This window comes from Etheostoma spectabile, chromosome 7 (genome assembly GCF_008692095.1).
Source record: "Etheostoma spectabile isolate EspeVRDwgs_2016 chromosome 7, UIUC_Espe_1.0, whole genome shotgun sequence".
In the NCBI taxonomy this organism is placed as follows: domain Eukaryota; kingdom Metazoa; phylum Chordata; class Actinopteri; order Perciformes; family Percidae; genus Etheostoma; species Etheostoma spectabile.
The window spans coordinates 17,150,497-17,174,387 of NC_045739.1; the positions used below are offsets into that span (position 1 = coordinate 17,150,497).

The 23,891-nt window shown below is 39.3% G+C and overlaps 1 protein-coding gene across 4 annotated transcripts in view; it reads left to right on the forward strand.

The window, feature by feature from the left end:
- nphp4 (nephronophthisis 4) overlaps window positions 1–23,891 on the forward strand; it is a 161,331-nt gene that overhangs the window by 136,136 nt on the left and 1,304 nt on the right. For 3 of the 4 annotated variants that reach the window (XM_032519956.1, XM_032519959.1, XM_032519958.1), the window contains exons 19-29: window positions 1,371–1,505; window positions 4,460–4,659; window positions 6,022–6,245; window positions 11,230–11,419; window positions 12,125–12,208; window positions 14,419–14,584; window positions 15,314–15,390; window positions 15,672–15,757; window positions 17,349–17,520; window positions 19,739–19,918; window positions 21,316–21,459. In XM_032519956.1, the coding sequence (XP_032375847.1) occupies window positions 1,371–1,505; window positions 4,460–4,659; window positions 6,022–6,245; window positions 11,230–11,419; window positions 12,125–12,208; window positions 14,419–14,584; window positions 15,314–15,390; window positions 15,672–15,757; window positions 17,349–17,520; window positions 19,739–19,918; window positions 21,316–21,459 (1,658 nt within the window). The remainder of the gene's footprint in view (window positions 1–1,370; window positions 1,506–4,459; window positions 4,660–6,021; window positions 6,246–11,229; window positions 11,420–12,124; window positions 12,209–14,418; window positions 14,585–15,313; window positions 15,391–15,671; window positions 15,758–17,348; window positions 17,521–19,738; window positions 19,919–21,315; window positions 21,460–23,891) is intronic. The other variant, XM_032519960.1, reaches the window with a different exon arrangement.

Genomic DNA, 23,891 nt, shown 5'->3' on the forward strand with positions numbered 1-23,891 from the left:
ATGCGGTGTACATATCAGTGCATATCAGTGAAGAGAGATGGCTGGTTATCTAGGGGGGGTGCATACAAAGGATGCAACCAGATCATGTGCTTGTGTGAGCAACTGAGAAATTTGCACCAGTGTTACCGGTGGAAAAGTTAGTTAGTCCAAATCTATAATTTGCATAACTACTCAGGTTAACATTCAGGCTTGCTTGTCTGATCTGTTTACAAAGCTTACTGGTACTTTTGTTTGAGGGGTGAAAGTAACAAAAAATAATTGATAAAAATGGAAATGGTGTAAATGCATGCACATAAATTATGAAATTGTTAGATTAATTTAAAGCTGATTTAATTCAAACAGTCTTGGTATGATGAAAACAGCAATGTTGCATAATTTTCCCCATCTTACATTCATCATTCACAATACAAAATTGTCAGTTATCATTTAAGAAAAGTGGCCTCAAGGTTGGGAGTAACAAAAAAGATTTGAAAAAATGAGTGATTATAATGGAAGTGATGAAATTTATGTAAATTGAAAAATGGTCTGATAAATTGTCAGTTGATTTGATAAACTTGATTGACATTTTATATGTAACAATGTTGCTCTGATAATCCACTTGGCTGTGTTACTGTCTACTGCCTACCATTTATCATTCACAATACCCAACTGACATTTATCGTTTACAGCATAGATATATAATAGGTGAATGACGCCTCTCCACTTCCTCCCACAAAAAAGTGAAGCCAAAACATCCTGGATACAGCCGCTGCCATCTTATAATTTTGGAGTCAGAGTCTGCGCAGTAGTGATCAAAGTCCTGCCAATACACCCACCGGCTCAATCGCAAGTCAATCACAGCTGTCAATCATAACGTTTCATTCTGTTTTTATAGCATCAAATAACTAATACAATTTTTAGTAAAACAGTCATTGCCTGCAGGTGTCGCAAGTGTTAAACTCAAAGCAGCTATTTGTTTTCTTGCTGGTCGGCATGTACTGTATACAGCTGGTCTGATAAGGACCTTGTGGGTGGTATGCGGTGCTTCACAGGGCCTAGCCTAAAGGTTAGAAAAGGTTGTCGGTTCACTCTCCAGATCGGCATATAAAATCTGGGTAAAGTGATAAAGCAGTGCTTTTCCCTTCCCTAATTACTACCACTGAGGTGCCCTTGAGCAGGTCCATTAACCCAAACTGCTCCAGTGGAGGGCTAGCAGATCAGACTGTGGTTGAGCTGGGCTGTTTCCAGGTATGAATGTGTAACTGTGTGAATGGGACAGGTCGTCGTTGAAAATGACAATTTGTTCTCATTGGATAAATAAAGGTTAAATATGTAGATATAATCAGATAAAAGGTTCCAACTGTAACAAAAACTGTATTTCTCTTCTACAGGGTGCCAAGTAGAACCTAGCAGGAGGAGAGCAGCAGACGTGATGCCGTCTCATTCTCACATCATCACACCTCGCAAAGTCACTGGGGGCTTCAGAGGAGGAAGCCTTTCCTCCAGAAACATCTTCCAACTCAATGGCAAGCACTTTAATCCACAGCCCACTGAATCCTGTCAGTGTTAATGTACTAACATCAGTTAACATAACTTTCATTTTCATTAACTGTGTGCAGTTCATGTTTTTCTGTACTTGGTGTGTGTGTGTGTGTGTGTGTCCGTGTGTGGTGTTGTGTGTGGTGTGTGTTGTGTGTGTGCACGGGTGTGTGTGTTTCACGTCACAAACATTAATTTCTTTCATTTGGCAGTGACCATGCTTCTGCTTTTATCACTCAACCAGATCCTTTCACATTCTGTCTCTTGGCTGCACCACTGAACCACTCAATTTTCAGCCTAATTGAGCTTGCAGAAGCATCTCTGGTGGCTAGCCACAGTCGGTGTTTGTTTTTGTTTGTGCTGTGTGGTGTGGTGTGTGTTTTGGGTGTGGTGTTGTGTTTGTGCTGCTCTGCTTGGACTGCGCATGCTGGGGAAACCAATTATTTCCTCAATTAGGCAAGTCGTCACCAGTCAACTGGTGTGTATTCCTAAATTTGTCCTTACATGTGTGACTGTGACTGTGACCACACAGTGTGTGGTGTGTGTGTTGTGTGTTTGTGTGTTGTGTTTGTGTGGTGTTTGTGTGTGTGTGTGTGTGTTTGTTGTATATAATAATATATATATATATATATTTATATTTATACTGTATATATACACAGTAGGCATCAAAAGAGAAGAAAACAAAACAATCTTCTTGAAACAAGATGATAATTGCTTCTAGGGATTGAAATGATTTATTATTATTTCACACATATTTGCTCAAAGCACAATACATATTCATTCACTGTTAAAAATACAAAAAAGTCAACTGACTGTATAACACAAGTTTACAAGTGAATGCTTGCTCACTCCAAACATATTCCCTAAACTGTTGCAATAATATATCCACAGCTCTTGTTACTGTGCAAACACAGCCTGTTCCCTGTTTGCTTTCTTTCTTATCTATCTCACCGTTCTTCCCACCACCACCAACACCTTCTCTCCACTGCTCATGTCTCTCTTACACACAGAACTCTTTCTCTTCTCAGCTTCACCTAACCTGGCATTTAAACATAACATGCGCCTAATTGCTTTCACTGGAGTCCAGTCGCAACAGAAGCTCTGTGTGTGTGTGTGTGTGTGTGTGTGTGTGTGTGTGTGTGTGTGTGTGTGTGTCAGAGAGAGAGAGTGTGAGTGACTGAGTGAGTATGCTCAGATGCACTCTTGCCTTCCTGTGGCTTTAAAGGAAGCAGTGTTGACAGACACTGTCTGGTTAGGGTACTGGCAATCAACCCAGAGACTTGCGAAAAGTGGCTTGGGAAAAAGAGTTACTGGGAGAGGAAAACAGAGAGAGACATATCTGAATGTACCCGTAAGCAAAACAAGCCCAAGAATTTGTTTTTATTATCAGTGAATATATTTTCTTACCCTATATATTTCATGTGTTTTCTTGTTTAGTTACAGAATGACTTTTAGTTTAAAATACAGGGCTGTTTGGTGATTGGTTGGTTAAAAGACCACTAACAACTGGTTGTTGTCGCTTTTATCAGTTCAAAAGGGTGACTAAGAGAGCTCAACTCAGTGCAAGACAACTCATGCAAATTTACAAAACACAAGCAAATGAAGAAAACACCTTCACTACTGTGACCACATATACATCTGCAAAAACAATGCAAAAAAGAAAAACACAAGTAAAGTAAAAATAAATTAGTTAAGCATGAACAAATGCCCTGCAAACCCCAAAACAGAAACACTGCAAGTAGTTGACAAAAACAAAAACAAGTTACAACTCAAAATCCGTTTCCAGAGAAACCCAGAAACACTGATAAACACAAAAGGATTTTTGGAATTGGCAAAAATTTGGTCTATAGCAAATATCTCCAGTATTATTGGCATTATGCAATCACCCCAGTTACCCGCTGGGCATGTTTATCAGTTTTTGCTGAATGTGTTTCTAGATTTGCTTATATTTTACATATTTGCAACATTTTATGTGTATAAATGCAATGTCTGTGCTCTCAAAATGGTGAAGATCTTTTCATAATTTGCTTGTGTTTTCCATTGCGTGTGTGTTTTTCTTTCCTAACTTCCAGGGCATTGAGCTCTCAGAGCCAATGACCAATGACATTGTGTTATTAAAGGTTGCAAAATGAGTAGGGCTTCGTAATGTTTGAAAGTGTACAAGTTCACTAGTGGTAATAAGAAACCTGAGTTACTGTGCAGATACCAAAACAATACTTTTCAATACATTACTTTACAAATGTAAGGTAAACAAAAATGTTTCTCTACAAAACCTTCAATTTATCAAAAGCAGTTCTCAAATGTTAAATGTCTAATCACACTTAGCTATACCAATCAACTATACAATATCAGCATTTCGGACAGACAGCTTTTTGTCCTTTTTATCTTCCTACATACTGCATATGGTATTCCATCACAAGGCTGTAGATAAATCTGTTTTGGGATGAAAAAATGGGCAGCTTTGAGATTTAAGTTTGTAAATGTCTGAGTGTTATTCAGAGTGCAGGATTAGTAACATTGTCTTGTCAAAAGCTTGGGTGATTAGCACATGGGCAATTAGCATGATCCAGTTAAAATCAGGATGGATTATTTGGTGACTAGTACTGTGGATGAATCAGGTGTTTTAAAGAAAAACATTTTTTGGTGCTTGCAAAGGATACATATCCATGGAGGTGAAAGATAATTTGGGTGGAGAGAGGCAGTCTGTTTACCCAGCAGTAAGGCTTTGGCCCAGTTGTAGTGGTGCCAGTTGTTTGACTGGACTGTTGTCTGTGTTCAAGCTGTTGTTTCCTGTGCTCCAACAATACTTTAATCTGTCTGCGCCCGCCTCCCTTGGACATTTGGAGGGTTTTTTAGAACATATGGTGAAAATGGCAAAGAGATTAGATTCCACTCTGTTCAGTAAATATATTCATGATTGCCGCCTGTTTCTCCTTCACAGCGAGGAACGCTGCACAAGCCCACAGACTGGAGAGAGATGGGGACCATGTGCCATTGTTCAGACGCGGGGTCAAAGCTGACACAATCGCGGCCGGAGAGCTCAACCTAAACGAGCTCGACGGTGGGCGCCGCAAGCTCAACTGCATGGCTGCAGTGCATCAGCGGGAGGGCAGGGAAGATGCTAAAGAGACTGAGGTCACGGTGAGGTCCAACTTTACCCTTGAGCCAATGGGGAGACAAAAATAGAAGCTTATCTGTAAAGCAGAGCCACAATAGTTTATCCCTGTGTCTTCTTCACTTAAATCTCAAACGGACAACAAAGGCAGAGCAACAGCCTTCATTCTGGCTCTGAAACATGTCATAAGGGAGCTTTCATAGAGGTGTGGAGAGTCTCCCAGACAGCCTGCCTGTGTTACATTTCTCATGGCGATGTGCGCTCAATGTTTTAGTGACTGTACAAGAAGGTGTTAATTGTTCTTAGACCCAAAGGCACATCCTGTACTTTCACCCATGGGTGCACATGCTAAATGTGATTTTGGCTGTGGTTCATCTCTGTCTCAGACATTTTACACATTATGTTTCCTGTGGTAAGACCTGTGTTTTAGTTGTTTCACACCTCCATAACAGCCAATACAGTGTGAAAGAAGCTCGCACAGGAAAAAGATTTTAAGAGATACTTTGCAATTCAATTAGGATTTAACTTTTTTTGGGCAGATAGCCATGACCTTATTTGGTCCAGGTTTATTTCCTGCATCATTTTAGTGCACTAGACCTGTGGAAAACCTCAGTATTATTTTTTGTCACACACTTAGCTTTACCACCCTGATTTTGAAACTCAATTCATTTTTAAGTCAACTTTACTGGCCAGTATCTCTGGCATCATGTAGTTTATTTTACCCTTTATAATATTTGAAGGGTTTGAGTGCAACAAATGATACCACAGTCTGCTCTTAGATTCAACTTTAGTTGAAGTGTATAAGTACATTTATGAAGGAATACATATTTAATGATTAATGGATTCCTTTGGTTGATCACAATCTGTTGTAAAAAGCAACTAGGAACAAGGCTGCACAAACCTAATTAACCCACATTTGAGAAAACACTGCTTATAAGATTATCATTAGAGAACTAAGTGGGTGATGGAAATTGTGGATGTGTGGAATTTCTTTGACTAACAATAAAAAAATACAATTGTCTTTAACAATTGTTTTAGAAGGTCATTTCATCACGTGGCCGTAAAGGAAATATTGTGACATTAAGCTTACCTGCTTGTAGAGCACTTATTCCAACTATAACATGTAAGCAGAATATAGCCGTGCATGTATTGGTCATAAAGAGTGTGTTATTGTTTGCCTTGAAATACCACCAGAGTATTTGTTGAGATTTGGGAAAACGGCATCATCGCTTATGAAGATGCCAGAAAGTAAAACGGAGAACGAGCGCACTTGATGGAACGTTTGGTCACTCATTTTACATATTTTACAGAATGTCATGGTATTGTTTTTGTATGGTGTTGCACTGGAACGTGTTTTTTTAACATTTGCCGTTATTCTTGGGTGTTAGGATCGGAGTAAGGAAGCCCGGTTGGTCACGGAACTTAAACAGATCAAACCCAGCGAAAAGCACAGCAAGGCAGAGGGCATCGCCAACATGCTGAGCCAGGCCATTACCACCCAGCACCTGCTCTACGCCAGCCTGGGCTGTGCTGAGTACATGGAGTTTGTCCTTAAAAATCCCTTTAATGCACCTCAGACTGTCACCATCCACAGTGATGACCCTGAGCTAAGGTAAGGCTCTGGTGGTGGTGTCAGGCTGACACCCCACCCCCTAACTGTTAATTTTTTTTGAAGATAGAAACTATTTTCATCCTGCTTTAGGATAGGATACATCCTCACACTTATCTCTTCCCATTGACATACCAAATTCAGAACTTTAATTCTTTGAAGTGATGGTTTAGCCCTCTCCCTGTTCCTCAGAATCTTTCACCACCAGTCTTGGCATCAAGGTTAGCCTATAATACACTGTGAATACAACATACAGTAGAGGGCAGTAAAGCAACATTAGACAAGAAAACGAAGAAGAAAAAAAGATGTCTCTCTATACGACATCCACGTTGGTCCTGTGTTTAACAAATGGCATCGTATAATCTATTTAATTTGCTAGTAACCAACTCACTAGCTCTCCTTTTGAGAGCCCACTCCAAACTAAGATCTCTGAAACGAAAGGTCAATTTGGGCTCCATGAAACTTTAGGTGGTGCTCACAGAGCTGGGATTTAGGGGTTATTAACCATCATAAGGCCATCAAATGCATTGAATTTGTTTGCATTAATCACCTCTTCACTCTTTTTAAACATGTTGTGTAATTCTACGTTGGGGCTACCTTTTTCTTTAGATGTGGGTCATGGATTGTGCCTTTCCTCTTAGGTAATAGGAAGCTGTATTGTAGTCTGATGTTCAAAATATTTTATAACATAGTTAACCCATGTGCATTTTGTTTTGGAAAAGCATCTGTGATGCCAGCAATACTGCTTTACAAAGATGATTAGGTAACCCCATGATCCAAAAATGAAATTTGAAAAACCAGCACTAGAAAGTCAAGATGAAGTCTGTGTGACTGTGTGTTTTATTCAGATTGTGGGAGTCTGATTCACAGCTTGCTCACTGTTTTGATATGGTGCCTGTGTGTGTAGGTGTGTACAAATGTGTGTTAGAGTTAGCATGTGAGCCTGTTAGGGTTTGAAATGGGTTTTATTTACTCTTAAGAAACATCTTATTTGAATGTGCTAGGTGCATTATTTGGTATTTAAATTTTCTAAATTGAGACAGCAGGTTTTGTGTTAATTGCACATTTTAATTTTGTCCACAGTTTCAAGGTATGTATTTTCATCTATGAATAAATAAGATACATTATTAGTGTGTTAGTTCAAATAGCAGCCACATATCCAAACACATTTTGTGTGTCTGCCTATATAAATATGATTAATTCAGATTTGTTCGAGACTGTTAGCCATATATTGCTATATTGTTTAGACACCTATAAAAAGGAGAAGATTCTAGCTCCTTCAAAAGAACAATCAGTTGTCCTTGAGGCAGATGCAGACATAAAACTGGTGGGATGCTGCATAACCCCGTTAATCTACACATAGAAGCCATTATGGCTGATATTGCCTGGATCACCCGCTCTTGGTATCCATGCTGTGTTTGTTTCCTTCAGTTAGCGTTGTTAATCCCCCAGCACTGAATCTTTTGTTATGGATTCTGCTCATGCCTGAGTTTTGGATTAACATATATCACGTTGATCAACAAAGGCTGGAGTGCGCCATGGATGAATCATTATGGCATTTGCCCGGCCACCGGGCCTACCAGGTCTAATTGAGAGTAATCAATCCCTGCATCTGTCCTCTCTCCGGCTTAGCGCCCTGTTTATTTATATATTTCCGGATGAGGCAGCGTGACACTTTACACCAAACCGTCTGCCACCTCCAACAAGAGCCAGAAATGTGTAAATTAGCGAGGAAGCTTTTGCATATGGTGTTTCTACTGCAGCACTGTGGGTTTTGAGAGTGAAATTCAGGTCCCGCTGTCAGGTTGAGACAGTTCTCGAAGCACAGAACACTTTTAAAATTGATTACTATGTGCTTTGTAATTTATTAAATCTGCTGTAATGTTATGTGCGTTGATCTCAATAGAAGAGATAAGGAGCTACAATGGGAGAAAAATTCAAGTCATTAACTTAGTGTAAATCAGAGTTGAAAGACTGCTTTCTTGATTTATATAACATTTTACCAGGAAGCTTGGGATTTCTCAGGATTGACTAACGTAACTTTAGAGCGATGTTCTGCACTTGATACTCCACCTGTTGATTCTGCTCTGCATTCTGATTTGTGGATGGATTAATTCAGTTGTTGAACCGCATGCATAGTTTTCTTGTACAGCTTTTGCACACAAAAAAATACTTTGCCACAAAGCTGAACAAGTAGTTTTGAGATACTTTCATGTAACCCTAATAATGCATTTTAAAGTTGGACCTAAGTGTTTGTTTTGATTTACTATAGTACACACAATAGTCTGCGCAACGCCAACACACAGGCGGCAAGCACTGAAAGTCTTGGGTTGCCATTGGATTGTTTCCTAGGTAACAGAAATTAATTTTGCTGAGAATTACCAAGCAGTCCTTGGATTGGAATTCACAGTATTCAACCCCCATCTAGATGTCTCTTCTACATGCATATCTGTTGTTGATATGTACAGTTTCTTAGTTTCAAACATTTTTTTTACACTAACCTGCCAAGTCTTTAAAGGACTAGAGAACAAACAACAAAACTGGCCCGGTACTGTACCCTTATTTTCCTGGACTGCATGAACCATAGCTTGGCCTAGGCCAAGTCGAATCTGCTTACTTTATTGTCAATATTTTCAACCAATATTTGACAAGGAGAAATATTTCTCTTTACAACACTAGCAAGGCCTTGGGTTAGCTCTTTGTTCTACAGAAACAAACGTCTGATCCTCAACCTGAAATCCAGCATCAGACTTTGAAGGGAGAGTACTTAGAGAGAGGTTAGGCTAGCTGTAGCTTTGATGTCTGCAGTGGTTTAGAGCCCACAGGCTCCTCTTGAAGTCGAGGACGTGTTTGCTACCTGTTGCCATCCATTTTGCATGGCTACTTTTTCCACTTGGCCTCATAAAGCATTGTGTGAGCCATGCCTGCTGGCTAGCAGAGTGGCAGGAAACTACACCTCTTCTGCTGCTGTCCATGCTTCTGCTTTCTCTCTCTCATTATTTCTCCATCTCATTATCTGTCTTCTCCACCGTGCTTTCTCACCTCTGCATTCATTCAATTCTGATCTCTTGATATCCTTTTAATCATCTTTATTTTTTCCCCTCTGTGTTTTCTTCTATTTGTCTCAATCTGTTTGTCCTCTTCACCTCCTACCTTGTTCTATTTTCTTTCTTTAAAAATTAATCATGTTTTTTTATGGAGGATGAGCTGAAACACACACACACACACACACACACACACACAGATTCTTTGTTGTCGTGATAAGCCACAGGCAAAATGTTTTATTCCAAGTGCACAGGTGGGAATCTCCAAATAAGTTTCATGGAATTGACTGTTGCATCTCGCCCTAATGTTAGTGAGGTGGGGTCCTGAAAATGTATAAATTCTTGCTCTACTATTGAGAGAAATCCCCCTCTCCATGGCCATAGGTGGGGACCTTTGAAGTTTAAAGCAGCACTTCCTTTTATGCATTTGTGCGTGAACATTTTGCATTCAAAGAAGGAGGAAAGAGTGGAGACAAGACCTCCCTCTGTTGAAGTGTGTTATCTGTTCCTGTTGCTTTCTCCATGGAAATCCATTTGTTAGGGAGGGAGAGGGGGTCTTTCACTGACCTATATATACACTTTTATGAAAGCTGCCGTCGCTAATTATTAGAGCCTGACCAATAAAGGATTTTTAAGGCCAATACCAATACGAATATTTGGTTACTTAAAACTCCAATATGGCGATATATATTGACTATTATTATAATATATATATATATATATATATATATATATATATATATATATATTTTTTTTTTTAAATACAGAAACGCGTTACAAATATAAGATTTTCCTAACATTAGCTATTTGTAGTTATTTATGAGTAGTCATTAAAATAATATGATAGTAATAGAACAGAGGAACATCAACATATATTAAAGTTCGGATAAATAAAATGTATAAAAATACAAACTTAAGATAAGAAACTTAAAGTCCTTTGAACAAAAAAATAAATAAATCTGTGTTGCCAACAGTGTGTTTTTATTTTTTAAATGTTCATTGATCAGAATCATTTATTTGTCATTATAATTGATTCTGATGAAATTTTTAAGTTTTTGTTTTTATCGGCCATTATAAATGCCGATACCAATAGATCGGGAAATGCCTAATATCAGCCGATAACATTGCTTAACTAATTATAAGGAAAGCATTCTGTTCTGTGTGTTTACTGCTCATTCATGGAATTAGCCTACTTTGATTATTGGCACCACAGTAAACTTCACATTGCTGGAATTAATTTGTAAGAATTGTAGATCAATGTTGTTTGTCTGTACTAAAGGGAATTGTATTGTTTTAGATGCACTGCTGGAATCCTTTTGAGAGATCAGATCCAGTATGTGAGGAATATTTACTGTGATTATTACTAATGGCCATGCATCAAACATCCTGTTTCCACGATAATAGTCAACACTTTAAAGCTGCTATAATCACTGTGAAAACAACGTGAAAGTGGTCACTCAATGATGGACCTACAGAGAATAATAATCAATTTAATCTGCAGCTCACTTAATCTTTCCTAAGCATATAGTGAGTTTCAGCTCATGTTTAGCTGTCTGGCCCACAACTTTACTGTTTTGGTTCACTCTGTGTATTCCTGATAGTGTAACACCAAGTCTGATCCTAGATGGATCAATCAACCAATCAATTGTATTTTGTCACATTAAATTGTAAATGTAATCCCATCATCTTCTTTAACTGGTGCATGATTCATCATTAAGCACAATGCAGTCTTGGTTAGGGTCCTCATTTAGGATTGTAGTGGCTTGAGGGTAGAAGCCCCTCCTGAGCCTCTCAGTGCTGGCCTGGTGTATCCGGTACCTTCTACCCGACCTCAACAGGGAGATAAGACTGTTACCAGGGTGGAGTGTATCCAGCTGTATTTCCATTAAAGATAAAAAGGAGCCTCCTTTCAACTTACCATCTCCTTTAATCTTTCCATCCAGTGTCATCACTAACACAGAGGAGTGGGGTTACTTTAAAGCACTAACCAAAACTCCAACCCCGCTGGAGGAGAACATGTTCCACTTGGAGAGAGGTGCCCCAGGTCCCAGAGTTTACCTCCGGCCCAAGGAGAGCATCCATATTCCCCTGAAATACCAGAGTTTTCTCTGCGACCACACCATGGCCCTTCAGGTACACTGGAGACCAAAGTTTGATGCTGATGGAATGCTTAGCAATGGTCAACTTATAAAACCATGTTTTAGGAATGGTATTTATTGCAGGATGCAGTATTTCTGACAAATAGGATTGTAGTGCAGCAATCAGAAGTTACGCTTGGATTTGTCCAGTCACCACATATTTGCATCACCACATATTTGCATCACCAAAAAAGATCTAAGTTACTCTCTCCTTCTAACTTATGATGTCGCAGCACTTTACAGGACAAACTATTTATTCCAGTTGTGAGAAAATCTTTAAAAATTGATTGGACTTGAAAGGTCCAAAGATGTGTTTGCTGTAAGAACCATGTAAGAATAAGAGTTGCTGTAGTAATAAAAGTTAAAATTTCATTAATATAAATTTCACTACACCTCAAGGATGATTAAACACAACATCTATTTTCAAGTGCAAGTTATACACGTTATGGCAACTCAACCATTTAATTGGATGCAAGAAATGACCATTTGTAATAAATGTTGTTTACGTACTGTAGGCTGTGCTCTTATCTCTTGTATATGATCGGGGGTTTTACGCCCTTTGGTTCTATTTTGCTTCTTCTGATCTTTTACAGTTATCTTGACTGATGTGCACGTGTGGAGTTTTGTGTGCGATATTAAGCTATTTTTTGATAGATGATCAATTTTGATAACTATTCTGTTTCTTATCAAATCCTCCCAGGGACCAAGCTTCCTACCAACAGGTAAAGGTTCCCAAGTGGCCAAGAAGAATCTGTCCAATATTGTTGCTGCCAAGACTATCAAGGTACAGAGTGTGTTACTTCGGGTTTGAGCAATATTTTGTGTGTATTGGACCATATTTGTCTTCTTTTGTAGTGGTCTGCTTCTCAATCCCTCGGTTGTTTGTCTCCAGGCTGGAATTATAGTAAGCCGTGGATTTGAGATGCAGTGTGGATGTACAGTATGTTTCTGCCATGATAAGAGTATAGTCCATTTTTAGCCTCTTAGGATATATAAATTGATTGTTATATTCACAGGAGTAGCAGAATACAAAGCCGCCTTAACTAGAATAAAGCTTTTGATCAAGAATGTAGTTGGGTTAACTTTGTGGTACATCCCTAAGTCTAACAACATCTAGTATTTAGTATAGTCCCTGACTAGTCTCCGTGGTATGGCATTGCACCACCTCCTCCCTCCTCTTCTCTCCCACACAGTCACAGCTCAGACACAAAGAACACTTTGAAGTGTCAACTATTTAAAAAGTTACACTAGCCAGACAAGATTGTCAAGCAAAATGATATGCTGGAAATCGCTTTAATCTTACTCAACGTTGTTTATCTTCTCCAATTTGCAAATGTCAGGCTGGAAGGATAAACTTTCTCCCATTGGAGGACAGCTTGGAACGTCTGGCTAATCTATTCTAAATTAGGCATGCATGTTATGAAGTTATTTTCACTTATTCAACCGTTTATAATATGTAAGAAGGTTAGAGGAGGAAGAAACATTGTGAATGCTCAGATAAGACGTGCTCTATATCTCCAAAAGTGAAGTTGAAATTTTGTCCCTCTCTCTACCAACGTGAGTTTAAATGGCTACATTGATTCTGCTTAAAAAAAAAAAAACATTACTGTTCGCTAACCTGCAGTACCTTGCAATAATCCTCTTCATGTAGAGTACAGTACCCTGAAGCTCTTCCATTGCACGGGGTGATGAAATACTTGCCAGTCTGCCGTGTGTGTGTGTGTGTGTGTGTGCGCGCGCATGTATGTTTGTGTGTTTGTGTGTCGGCCTAGGGTATGTGTGTATGTATTTGTGTGCCAGTGTCAGCACTGCTGCTCTGAGCACAAATCCTGTCAAGAGGTCAAAGAGGTCAGGTCTGGATCAAATCTGTGTTTCGCTAAAACTGACAAGCCCCAACAGCAGAACTGTCAGAATGCCAGCTTTGGCACCACTGTCAGTCAGCACACATCACCAGAGTCAGATATGGGCCACTATTGCAGGTCAGCGTGGGCCCACAAATCTGATGCATCAACCATTTGGACAGCTACTATTTGGCGGGGATCAACTTCTGAGTTTGTGAATCATTGACCAAAATGTGGAAAGTTAACTTCTATACTTCTAACTATTACTCCATTTCTCTTGACAAAATATTGAAATATTTCACGCTGCTATATTGAACAGGAACTCTTTTTGTATTGCAGCACTGCCTAGTTTTACTTGCACAATGTTTATTTCTATAAATGAATCTATTAACAATTCTATTATAAGTGCAGTAGTGAGGTCAGCCACTGATTTTGGGTGATAAGTTCATGGCTCGCAGTCAGTGTTCCAGTTCATCTTAAAGGTGTTCGATTGGTTAGAGGTCAAAGCTATGTGCTGGCCAGTCAAGTTCTAAAATACTCTCATACTATAGTATTGAATCTAGCAGCTTCTTTATTAATCATAGCCTGCAATTCAGTTACATGTAGTCTATAATCCCTAAATTCAGCTCTAGAGACATATATCATTATATCATACAAACCAAGCCAGCAATCCCTAGTTTAAGATGGTGAAAAGTATGATGGTGCGTGAGAGGGTTAGCAATTCCAATGTATTTGCATATGTTGATGTATAGTGTGTGTATACTGTATACCAGCTATCAAATGTAACCATATGTAATTAGTGCATATGTGTTGATTTGCCCAGATCAGATCCTGAGGGCTCTTTTAATACACAAAACTTCAAAGCACATTCTGCAGGTCTGTGGGGGTTTCCATAGTCAAATTGAAGCCAACTTTTGTGTAGAGCGTGCTCCATCATCATCATCATACTCTAAGGTGGAATTTTTAGATAAAACTTTCAAAGGCTGCTTTCTAAAAAGCTGTATGTGTTGTTTAGGCTGAACGGCCTCAAGAACAAAATATGGCAGTCCCAGTTTTGTTTTTTAACTAAAGAGAGATGATGATGTATATGCTGTTCCATTGCAGGGTAGTGGCATGCAGCTGATACTGTTGACTTTTCACCTTCCCTCCACAGGTTACGTTCCAAGCAGAAGACGGCAAGCCGATTGCCATCTGCCAGGTGAACGTGGAGCCGACGCCTCATGTTGTCGACCAGGCTTTCCGTCTTTATCACCCTGAGCTCTGCTTCCTCAAGAAAGCCATTCGGTTGCCGCCCTGGCATGACCTCACAGATAGCACAGGTTAGTTATCCCACATCATCTATTGCTTCCTGTCCCACAGTTTCTACTTTCCGGAAAAAAAAAAATCAATGATAAAATATATAGTATATAATATATTATATTATAATATATATATATAACATGTATATATAATGATATAATAATAAATTAGATGCAATCTATCGTATACGTACTCTCCAATCAAGGCTAGATTGGATAGTTTTGTATACATTTAATTGCATCTCATTTATTTGCACATTATTGCATTTTTAGTATTGGTTTCATGCATGAATACATTGTTCAGTAGGTACACTGATTAACTTCCCAGGAGGAGCACACACACAAGTACAAAAACTTATTTACATTATGCAAGTTGGATAGGTATAAATAGTGAATTCAACCTTCATTTTATTGCGTTTTTATGTTTTTTACTAAAATATCAACAATAAAAAACCAACTACAATATTTTACAATTTCTATCACAAAAAAAGTAATAACAGCAGGGAGGCATCTAGAAATAAAGCAGGAAATGAAAAGCAATTGCAACAATTAAATGGATTATATGAAGACAATACCACAGCATGTACTGCACATGTGCATATTAATGTGTATATACATATGTATGCATAAAAGATCACAATCGACTTGTTGGCTCGATTTTTAAAACTGACGTTTGACATATGAACATTTATATGCACTGCTTCATAGTGGTCTGTATATTATTATTTACCATTTTTTTGCGTAAACCAGTTGGGGATTCAGATGTCAGGACTCACATTTCCGTACGCTGCAGTGACCCTAACATCATCTGCCAGACAAGGATGCTGGTGAGACAATTACATTATTTTCTTGCATTTTCCAGTCCCTACTTACCATAACCCACGCTAATATTAGCAGTTAATTAATTCATTGTTGGAATTGAGGGGGGAAAGCACTTTATTCTAGCTCACCTGTCATGAATTACAAGCTGTTTTGATACAGAAAACGCTTGACATTACACAATGCCATGCACTTTTGTGTGCTAATGTGGGGTTTCTTTTATTCCTGCCTTTTTACCTTTACTCCTCCATTTGAAATTTTTTCTGCCTTTCACTTTGTTTCTGTGTAGGTACCAGGGGAGCCTCAGGATGTGTACTTGAAAGTGCCAGGAAGTCCCAGTCCACACATAAAAATGTTTTTTGTGATGGTTTTTACGTATGTATTATTTACTGAGCAGGCATGCCATACACAGTGAACACACACACAGACACACACACACACATACACACACACACATCTTAGCCCGAAAAGTATTCTATTTTGGACTAATTAAATTGTTCACACTGGCTTGAATTAATGAACTAATCAGATAGAGGTTTGGTGGTCTGACTGCCTGAACTTACAGCACCCGTCCTCTAATCTTCCAAATCTACATCAGATATCAGAACAGTATTGTGTGTGGGTTTGTTATTGGGTAGGCCTAATGTTTACCTCTTATTAAAATAGGGATTTCTCATCTAACTCTGATATAATAACATTTTGACTTGCCATATTTAGTGCAGAACTGATCTGTATCAGATCTCTTTTGGAACTTTCCAGTAAATGTTAAAATCAGGTGAGTCTCTCAGAAAAGCACATTGCATTCTCTTTCTCATAACGCATTTGCAAAGCAAATTCTTTTACCAACCAATTAGTCAGCAGATGTGGGGATTCCATCATCTGCACGCTTTCACACATACAAGCGCGTCCTCGCGCCAGTATATGAAAAACAAACACTAGTGGTCAGAAACTCCACGGCGCAGCTTTCATTTGTTTCTCATAAGATATTTTAATTGCCCAATCAAAGTCATACATGAATCTGTTCAAGAAATGATAACAAAAACAAGAACACATGTAACAATTTAAACAGTGCACATAGCAGACTGCACATGCTTTATCATATGCCTAGAGACACTGAGATCATCCAATCCTCCTTTGCTGGAATAATACAAGCTGGCCCTATGTTTATCTGTGCGTCAATTAGTGTGTGTGTGTGTGTGTGTGTGTGTGTGTGTGTGTGTGTGTGTGTGTGTGTGTGTGTGTGTGTGTGTGTGTGTGGGGTAAGTAGATTAAACATAAAGTCATTCAGGGGTATGCACCATGTGAGCTCAATACGTTTAAACAATAGAGGATAACTTGTTGTCATGTTGTTGTTGACATCATCACATGGCCTCCTCTATATGACATGACTAAAACAATAACTAATAATGGAGGACCCTTTGCAGTTGATATTTTTCAGCTCAAATTACTCAAACCAACTGATGGACAGTGAACCAGGAAGTTTTGAGATCCTTGGGAGTCCGGGTCCCAGGGAATTTGTTTGTGTTTTTCTTGATAATCCACCCAGTGTTAAATTATTATTAAGTATTTACCTTAAAATATGGCTATCTGAACATTTGTGGCATGGTAGTTATACCATGTAAAAAGTAGCTTCAATCCAACACTAATGATATTGCGTCTGCCTTCTGAAACCCACATCACTTGAATTCTATTCAAAATATCCCCAAATGCTCCTTAAGTGCTGTTGTCACAGAGCAGGGGCTGAGTAAGTGGCTGCATCGCCTCCCACTCACAGCTCTCTTATTGAGCTAGGGCCACAGAGACATAATTGCCTTCTTCTCAGCAGCGAGAGGATGGTGGTGATGCTGCTTTTTAAAATGCTTGCACAGCCATAGATCAGCCCTCCTCATCTCAGACCTCATGCTGATCCTGCTGCATCTCCAGGGCGCCTCCGCTTAATTGTTCCTGATGATGTTTTTCTCTGTAGTGATAAGTGGATGGCAGCGCCCTCCCAGATCTGGCAGATTTACGTACATTTCCTGGAGCGGGTGGATGTCAGCTGTGTGACTGGCCAGCGGAGCTGTCAATCACTGGTACTGAGGGGGAAGCAGGCTGTTCGCAAGGTCAAATGCTTCTCATCACACCCCCAGGAGATTGAGGTACACATCTTCAACAGTGACTTAACACTGAACCCCCTTTCTTTAAGTTAGATAATTATACAGTGGCTTTATTATACATTGTGTCAATCGATTGTGGTCCCCCAGTCCGTAGAGAACACCTGGAACGCTGTATCCAGTCCTTATCCTTGTTACACCCTCTGATGATAAGATGTACGTCAAGTGGACCCTCGAGGACCCTCACAGACATGGACAATATAATTTCAGCTTAACTAAGACCTAACCTGGTACCCGAGTCATGCAAGATCCATATTATACTTAGTCTAATGGAGCCAGAAAGGGTCTTGTTATACTGTATTATATTGTGATTCTGTTTATCGATATGTCCAATACCCAAGTAGATCCAAACAGATCCTCAACCAGCTCTAATCTTGTATGCCTCATAACCATTGCAGTAGAAAAATATTTTTTTGAGGCAGATGGAAAGTGCAGGAAGAATTACGTGTATTGCTGCTCTTTTGGATGATAGCTGCTTGTTAATTGCTGAAGCAGCATGCTGCTGCCAGTGTTGATGTTTTCTCTGTATTTGTGTCTGTCTGGGTGAAATGCATTTTGGATCAAGTCTGTTCAGATTAAGTCTGATTGGCCTTGGGTTCCTTTTGGAGATTATTGAAAATGTATTTACATACTGGACGTCAGGGTCTGTTTTGGATTTTGGACCCATGAAGACCTCTAACTAAGAGTTCTTTACGACTGCCAGAATCACTGGGAACCCTTACCAAATTCATAGCACTGCAGTTACACTCATAACTGCAATTTGGAGTTGTAATTTAACAAGAGACAAGGGCGTGCAACCAACAGTTTTAGGTTGATTATCGTGCTGAGGTTAGCGTTTGGGGCAAATGTGCATCCTCCTTGCCAGTCGTGCATATTTCTGTGTTTAATCTAAAATAAGGTGTTGGTGAAATTCATGTTTCTCTTCCCTTTGTTTATGATTTCAGTTTTTTGTTATCGGGACAAAACATGCCTGACACAAATGTGAAGCAACATACAGAAAAGAAGAACAATGAAAGTCTAAACTGCTAGAAACATACTTCAACACCCACTAACTATCTAATGAGAAGTTGAACACTTTGTTCTTGACATATTTTCTTCTGTCTTGGCAATATTCAAACCGCATATTCAAAAATGAGTTCATGCAAATTGTTCTCTTAGCAGCAGGAGAGACAATGGAACAGCGACAGTCTTTTTTGTATTAACCCCAGGTTAAGATTCACGTCATTATCAAGAATGCACAAATGCGTATTGACAGCATAATGGGTCTTTTCCTGTCATTTCAGTTCAGTTTAATAGGTTCCCACATTACTTCCTGCAATCATATCGTATGTTTGGACACAATTTGACACAATCTGAAAAAAATTAGCAATGGTTGTATGCTCCCTGAACATATGGTAATGTGCTCCAGGAGTGTCAGATTGCTCTCTATTTTAAGATAGATTGTTTCTTATTTATAACTGGGTACAAGAGGGGAGAGAGTTGAGAATGCTTCTCAGTCAGAGCTGCAGTAAAAGGGCATTGCATATTACTCACTTGCATTAAAAAATAACAAAAGTGATGGACTGTCACAGTCATCGTGGGTGCATACAGTACGACCCAAACCTGGTCTCCCTGAAGAAATAGGGTACAAGCTGAAAGAGTGAAAGATGTTTTTTTTTAGAGACCATATGCATAGCGCCCACTTTGATCTGACTCTCAGCAGGTTAGCTCACTGGTGGAATGCATCGGAGGAGTCTTATTAAACCGGATAAAGCTCACCGCCAGAGAATAGCTTTACTTTTCTCAACAGATTGAAAAGGAGCTGCACAGTAAATCTCAATCTCACATCCTTCTGTCTCTCTGCCTGTCACTTTTCTGCCTCTACTTTCTCTCATTTCATTGTCTGCCCCCTCTCTTTGCCTTTTTCACCGAACCTCATTCGCCCTTTCACTCACCCACTCTTTCCTGTAATCTGAACACCACCTTTATTTTCATCTGACACTGTTAACCACCTTTTCCCATTATTTCTGTCCTTTTCCGTACCTTATTTCTTCACCTCTTATAAAATGTCTCTCCTCGCTTCTATACTGTGTCACACTCTTTCTCTCAATGGTCATCGTCTCTATTTCTCTTCACTAATTGTCTCTTTCCCACTCTTTCAACCCACCTAATCAACATCTCCTCAATGTACTGCCAAACTCAATCACCCTTACCCTCTCTGTAGGTGGACCCAGAGGGTGTGTTCGTTTTGCCTCCCGCAGCGATGCAGGAGCTCCAGCTGAAGGTGCAACCCTGGCAAGCAGGAAGCCGCTTCTTGTACGTGAATGCAGTGGACGTAGAGAACCGGCGGCTCGTCACCGCCTGGCTGCTCTGTCTCAACGTTCACCGGCCTGTACTGTCCAAGGTATATCTTCTTTTAGGCTTTACTACTTAAACTAGTAATATGTGTGTTTGTATTATGTCTCCAATTTTTGTGTGAGCACTTGCATTGTGAGGCCATCATCCTCCAATTGGTAAAGCTTTGGTAACTGTCGCTGGCACTCATTTCTTTACTGTTCCAGCACCAGGTGCCAGGTGTCTGCTTGAAGTGCACAGGGTTTGAGCACTGCAGTGTAAATGTCACAGACCTCCTTATTGGAGCCTCATTTAACTGCTCCAAATGCTGTGGTTGACATTACAAAATAGTTTCCTTTTAAATGTTAGACTCCTTCCCTCTCGTTAATGGACAATCTCATGATATTTTGTGAGATTTTGGACCACTGTCGCTATTTTGTTAATAATTCCTCATTTTGTCATTACATAGTGTGTCCTCCCAAAACACTGTAGAAGGTTATGCTAGATGCTTGGTGTTGTAGGTTTTTATTCACTTTAAAGCCGTTGCATGGAAACACACTTTCACCAGCTTTATTTGCATGAGTTTATTTTTACCGAATTTACCTATAATTCCATTGACAAGTGGGTGGAAACTTAACTAGTTATAGCTTGATTGCTAGCAGGGCAATACATTTCCACAGTTTCCAAGGAAAGAAGTATTTGCAACATATGTTCCTGTCTCATGACTGACTGTGAATCATATTTATAAGACGATATCTATGATTCTGCTGCATCAAGTTATATTATTTTCTTTAGTGTCCATTTTGAGCCCCCCAACAATGTTACAGTAGTGCAAAGCTTAATCAGTGGAGCACTCTCATGTGGTAATAGCCACCATGATTGTAGATTCAATTCTTCCTGCGGCTCACACATTTCATTTAACACGTCACACAAGACCTGTGATATGATGAACAGCTCCCTTTTAAGGTCTGTATAACTCAAAGCTACTTGTGGCTCAGAGTCACAATCGGTGCTTATTAAAACCCACCATCCTGGGGGTTTCCTGGCCCAGCTGTATTTCCCAACTCCTTTATGGCAAGTGTCAAGAAAAGGTTAAGGACAGCTGATCCAAGGCCAGCACTCAAAGCCAATCCTTTCTATAACTGCTACACCAACTGATTGACTATTAAAGGTCTTGTTCACATTACAACTAAGTGTCTAAATTAAATGTTTGCCTCTCCTATCCTATCAGTCTAAACCACAGAAAGAAGTTCCATTATTATTCTGATCTAGTCTAGATCACTTGCACAAGTCTTACAAAAGTGTGTCTTGAGGCACCCAATGTACAAATTGTGCACACGTAATTTATTAGTGTAAAAAATAATGAAATTAGCAGCACATGGGAACGGTGCTTTTTCAGACAGGGCCTAAGGATTTAGTGAGCAATCAGTTATGGCACTAACTGTCTGTCTGCGCGTGTGTGTGCAGGCATTTGAAGTGTGTGTACCAGGCAGTGGTGGGCGTGGCAGCTCCAGGAAAATCACCTACACCAACCCTTACAGCAGCAGCCGTACATTTCTGCTCCGCTCTGACCATCCAGACCTGCTCCAGTTCAAAGAGGATAAATTCCAGGTGAGATAGCACAAGAAGTCAGGCAGTTCTCTTATGCTCATTAAGAATAAAATCAATATGTTAATTATTGCCTCGACCTAAAGGCAACCTTCCTCCTTGGCAAAAGCTTGTCTTTGTTGTTGAGGGAAATCAAGACCCGCATCAGTAAAGGCAGATTCATGGCATTAATGGTACCTTGTGTTGTTGTTGCCTTGTAAGTAATTAACATTAGTTGTAATGGAAAGTGCTACTGACCAGTGATAGGAATCCTTTTTGATCAGCTTATAAAAAACATCCTGTTTAGAATGAAATATTGTAAATAATAATAAATTATTTTGCCACACCTAAAAGTCAATTTAAAGACCTTTGAAATACTACAGAGAAGATTAATTCTACCTATTGATAGCCACTATTAATGTCAGTAAGTTTTTTTCTACTAATAATAAAAACTACTCTCTCCATTTTGATAAAAGTTTGAAATTGAGGCAACTTTTCCCATTTTGTAGTCATCTATCACTTATCACTTAAGCTCAAGTGTAGAAGAAGTATCCTGGCACAGCTTCTTCCACTGACATGTAATGGGTTTGTATTAATCTACAAGGTGATGCTGTTAAAAATTTGCTGTCATTTAAAAAAAAAATTCTACTTTCACTTAATTATGTCACATCTATATATAAAATATAAAGTTACAATTCAAATCATTTTGTGATAATGTGTTAGAATTTAGTATAAGAGAACTCTTATACTGTGAATATGTCTGGCTTTGCCAGACTAATTGTGCTGAACTCTAAACTTCAAATATAAATGAACTACATTTGTTATCAGCGGCTAGTCTTCTACTGACTGAAAACCATTCCCAGGGCTTTCTGTGAGTATGATTAGGTTGCTTCTGTGAAATATTTTTCCTCTTTTCACAGTGACAGAACTGGTTTGTAAGTTTATTGTCTGTTATACAGTAAAACCCTCCCAAATCAGGCTCCAGGCTACAGCTTTTACATTGACAATAACATTTATAATAAATGATGCACTTCTTTTTATCAAAAGCGCAAGATGCAAAATAAAGATAAGACAACCTGCTCTAGTACAGTAATTACAATTGGAAAAGTATAGTCGCAAAGTGTCTGTTATCAAATTGATCATAAATTAACCACAAGCGAGTTTAAGGGAGCTGCTGAAGAACAGGTTGCCTAAAGACTCTTGTAGAATGTCTACACATCACGTAGAGCGTGATCAACAGCAGAAGTTTGAGTCCTCCGTCTATGACTACACAGGATGCATTCACGCAAAGTACTGAAGGTAAGTCACCTGGGTTTTGGCAGCGCTCAGAGCTAGGGCAGTGGTGGCCTAAAGGTTAAAGAAGCAAGCTTGGAAACGGGACGTTGTCAATCCCCAGACTGACAGGATAAAATCTGGGTGGGGAAATTACCATCACTGAGGTGCCCTTGAGCAAGGCCCTTAACCCCAACCGATCCAGTGGAGCTGCTCAGTGGCCAGCAGATCAGACTGTGGTTGTAATAGGCAGCTTCCGGGTATGAATGTGTAACTGTGTGAATGAGTAACTGTGTGTTGCAAATGCAGAATTCTTCTCAATCAACTTACCAGGCTAAATAATGGTTAAAAAAAAATTAAAATACACACAAATTCATAAAATTAAAGAATATAGACTTAAAAATACGTCTGTATGTCTTGGTTCCGGTGTACATTTCAACTGCAAACTTTTATGTGGAATAGAAACATTTAGTTTTAACTGTTGACACACATCTTGAGGCATGTTTCTGGCTTTTCTGACATCTTGACTCAGGTGAGTAAAAGACATCAATGATGATTTCTGGCTCCATGGTGACTGTTCATTCCTCAGCTGTTGAAGTGAATGATTGAGTTAGTGAATGATTTCCTTGTTTACCTCCAGACCTGACACAAGAGGTATACAACAACGTCATTACTGCTGTTGTTTATTCTCATGTTGTCTACCTTAGTGTCTCTAATAGCTGATTGACTCACACACAGACACATAATGCACCTGAGTCACTGCCATCATTGCCTTTCATTTGATGGAATGGCAAAACAAATGGAAAACCAGCATTTTAGATTAACAAATAAATAAAAGAGACGCAATGGGAGGCTGTTTCCACATAAACAATTAAAGAGTCTCGCTGCTGCTGTCCAGGAGACCCTGCATTAATTAGACAGTAAAATGTGGGCAAAGTGAAAAGCAGCCCATTGTTTTTTTCCACTTTGTCAGCGAGGCATCAGGTCTCTTACAAAGAATTTACTATGCCTGTAGCATTAAGCAAATGTGGAGACACTATTCTCCTCTCCATGATAAAAAAACAGCTGTGAGGAGGGAAAGCTAAACAGAGATCAATATTGCTTTGCTTTTTGGCGAAGATTACAGCATAAATTTCCCAAATTGACATAGCCAAGCCAGCAATTGATATATGTATATATATATA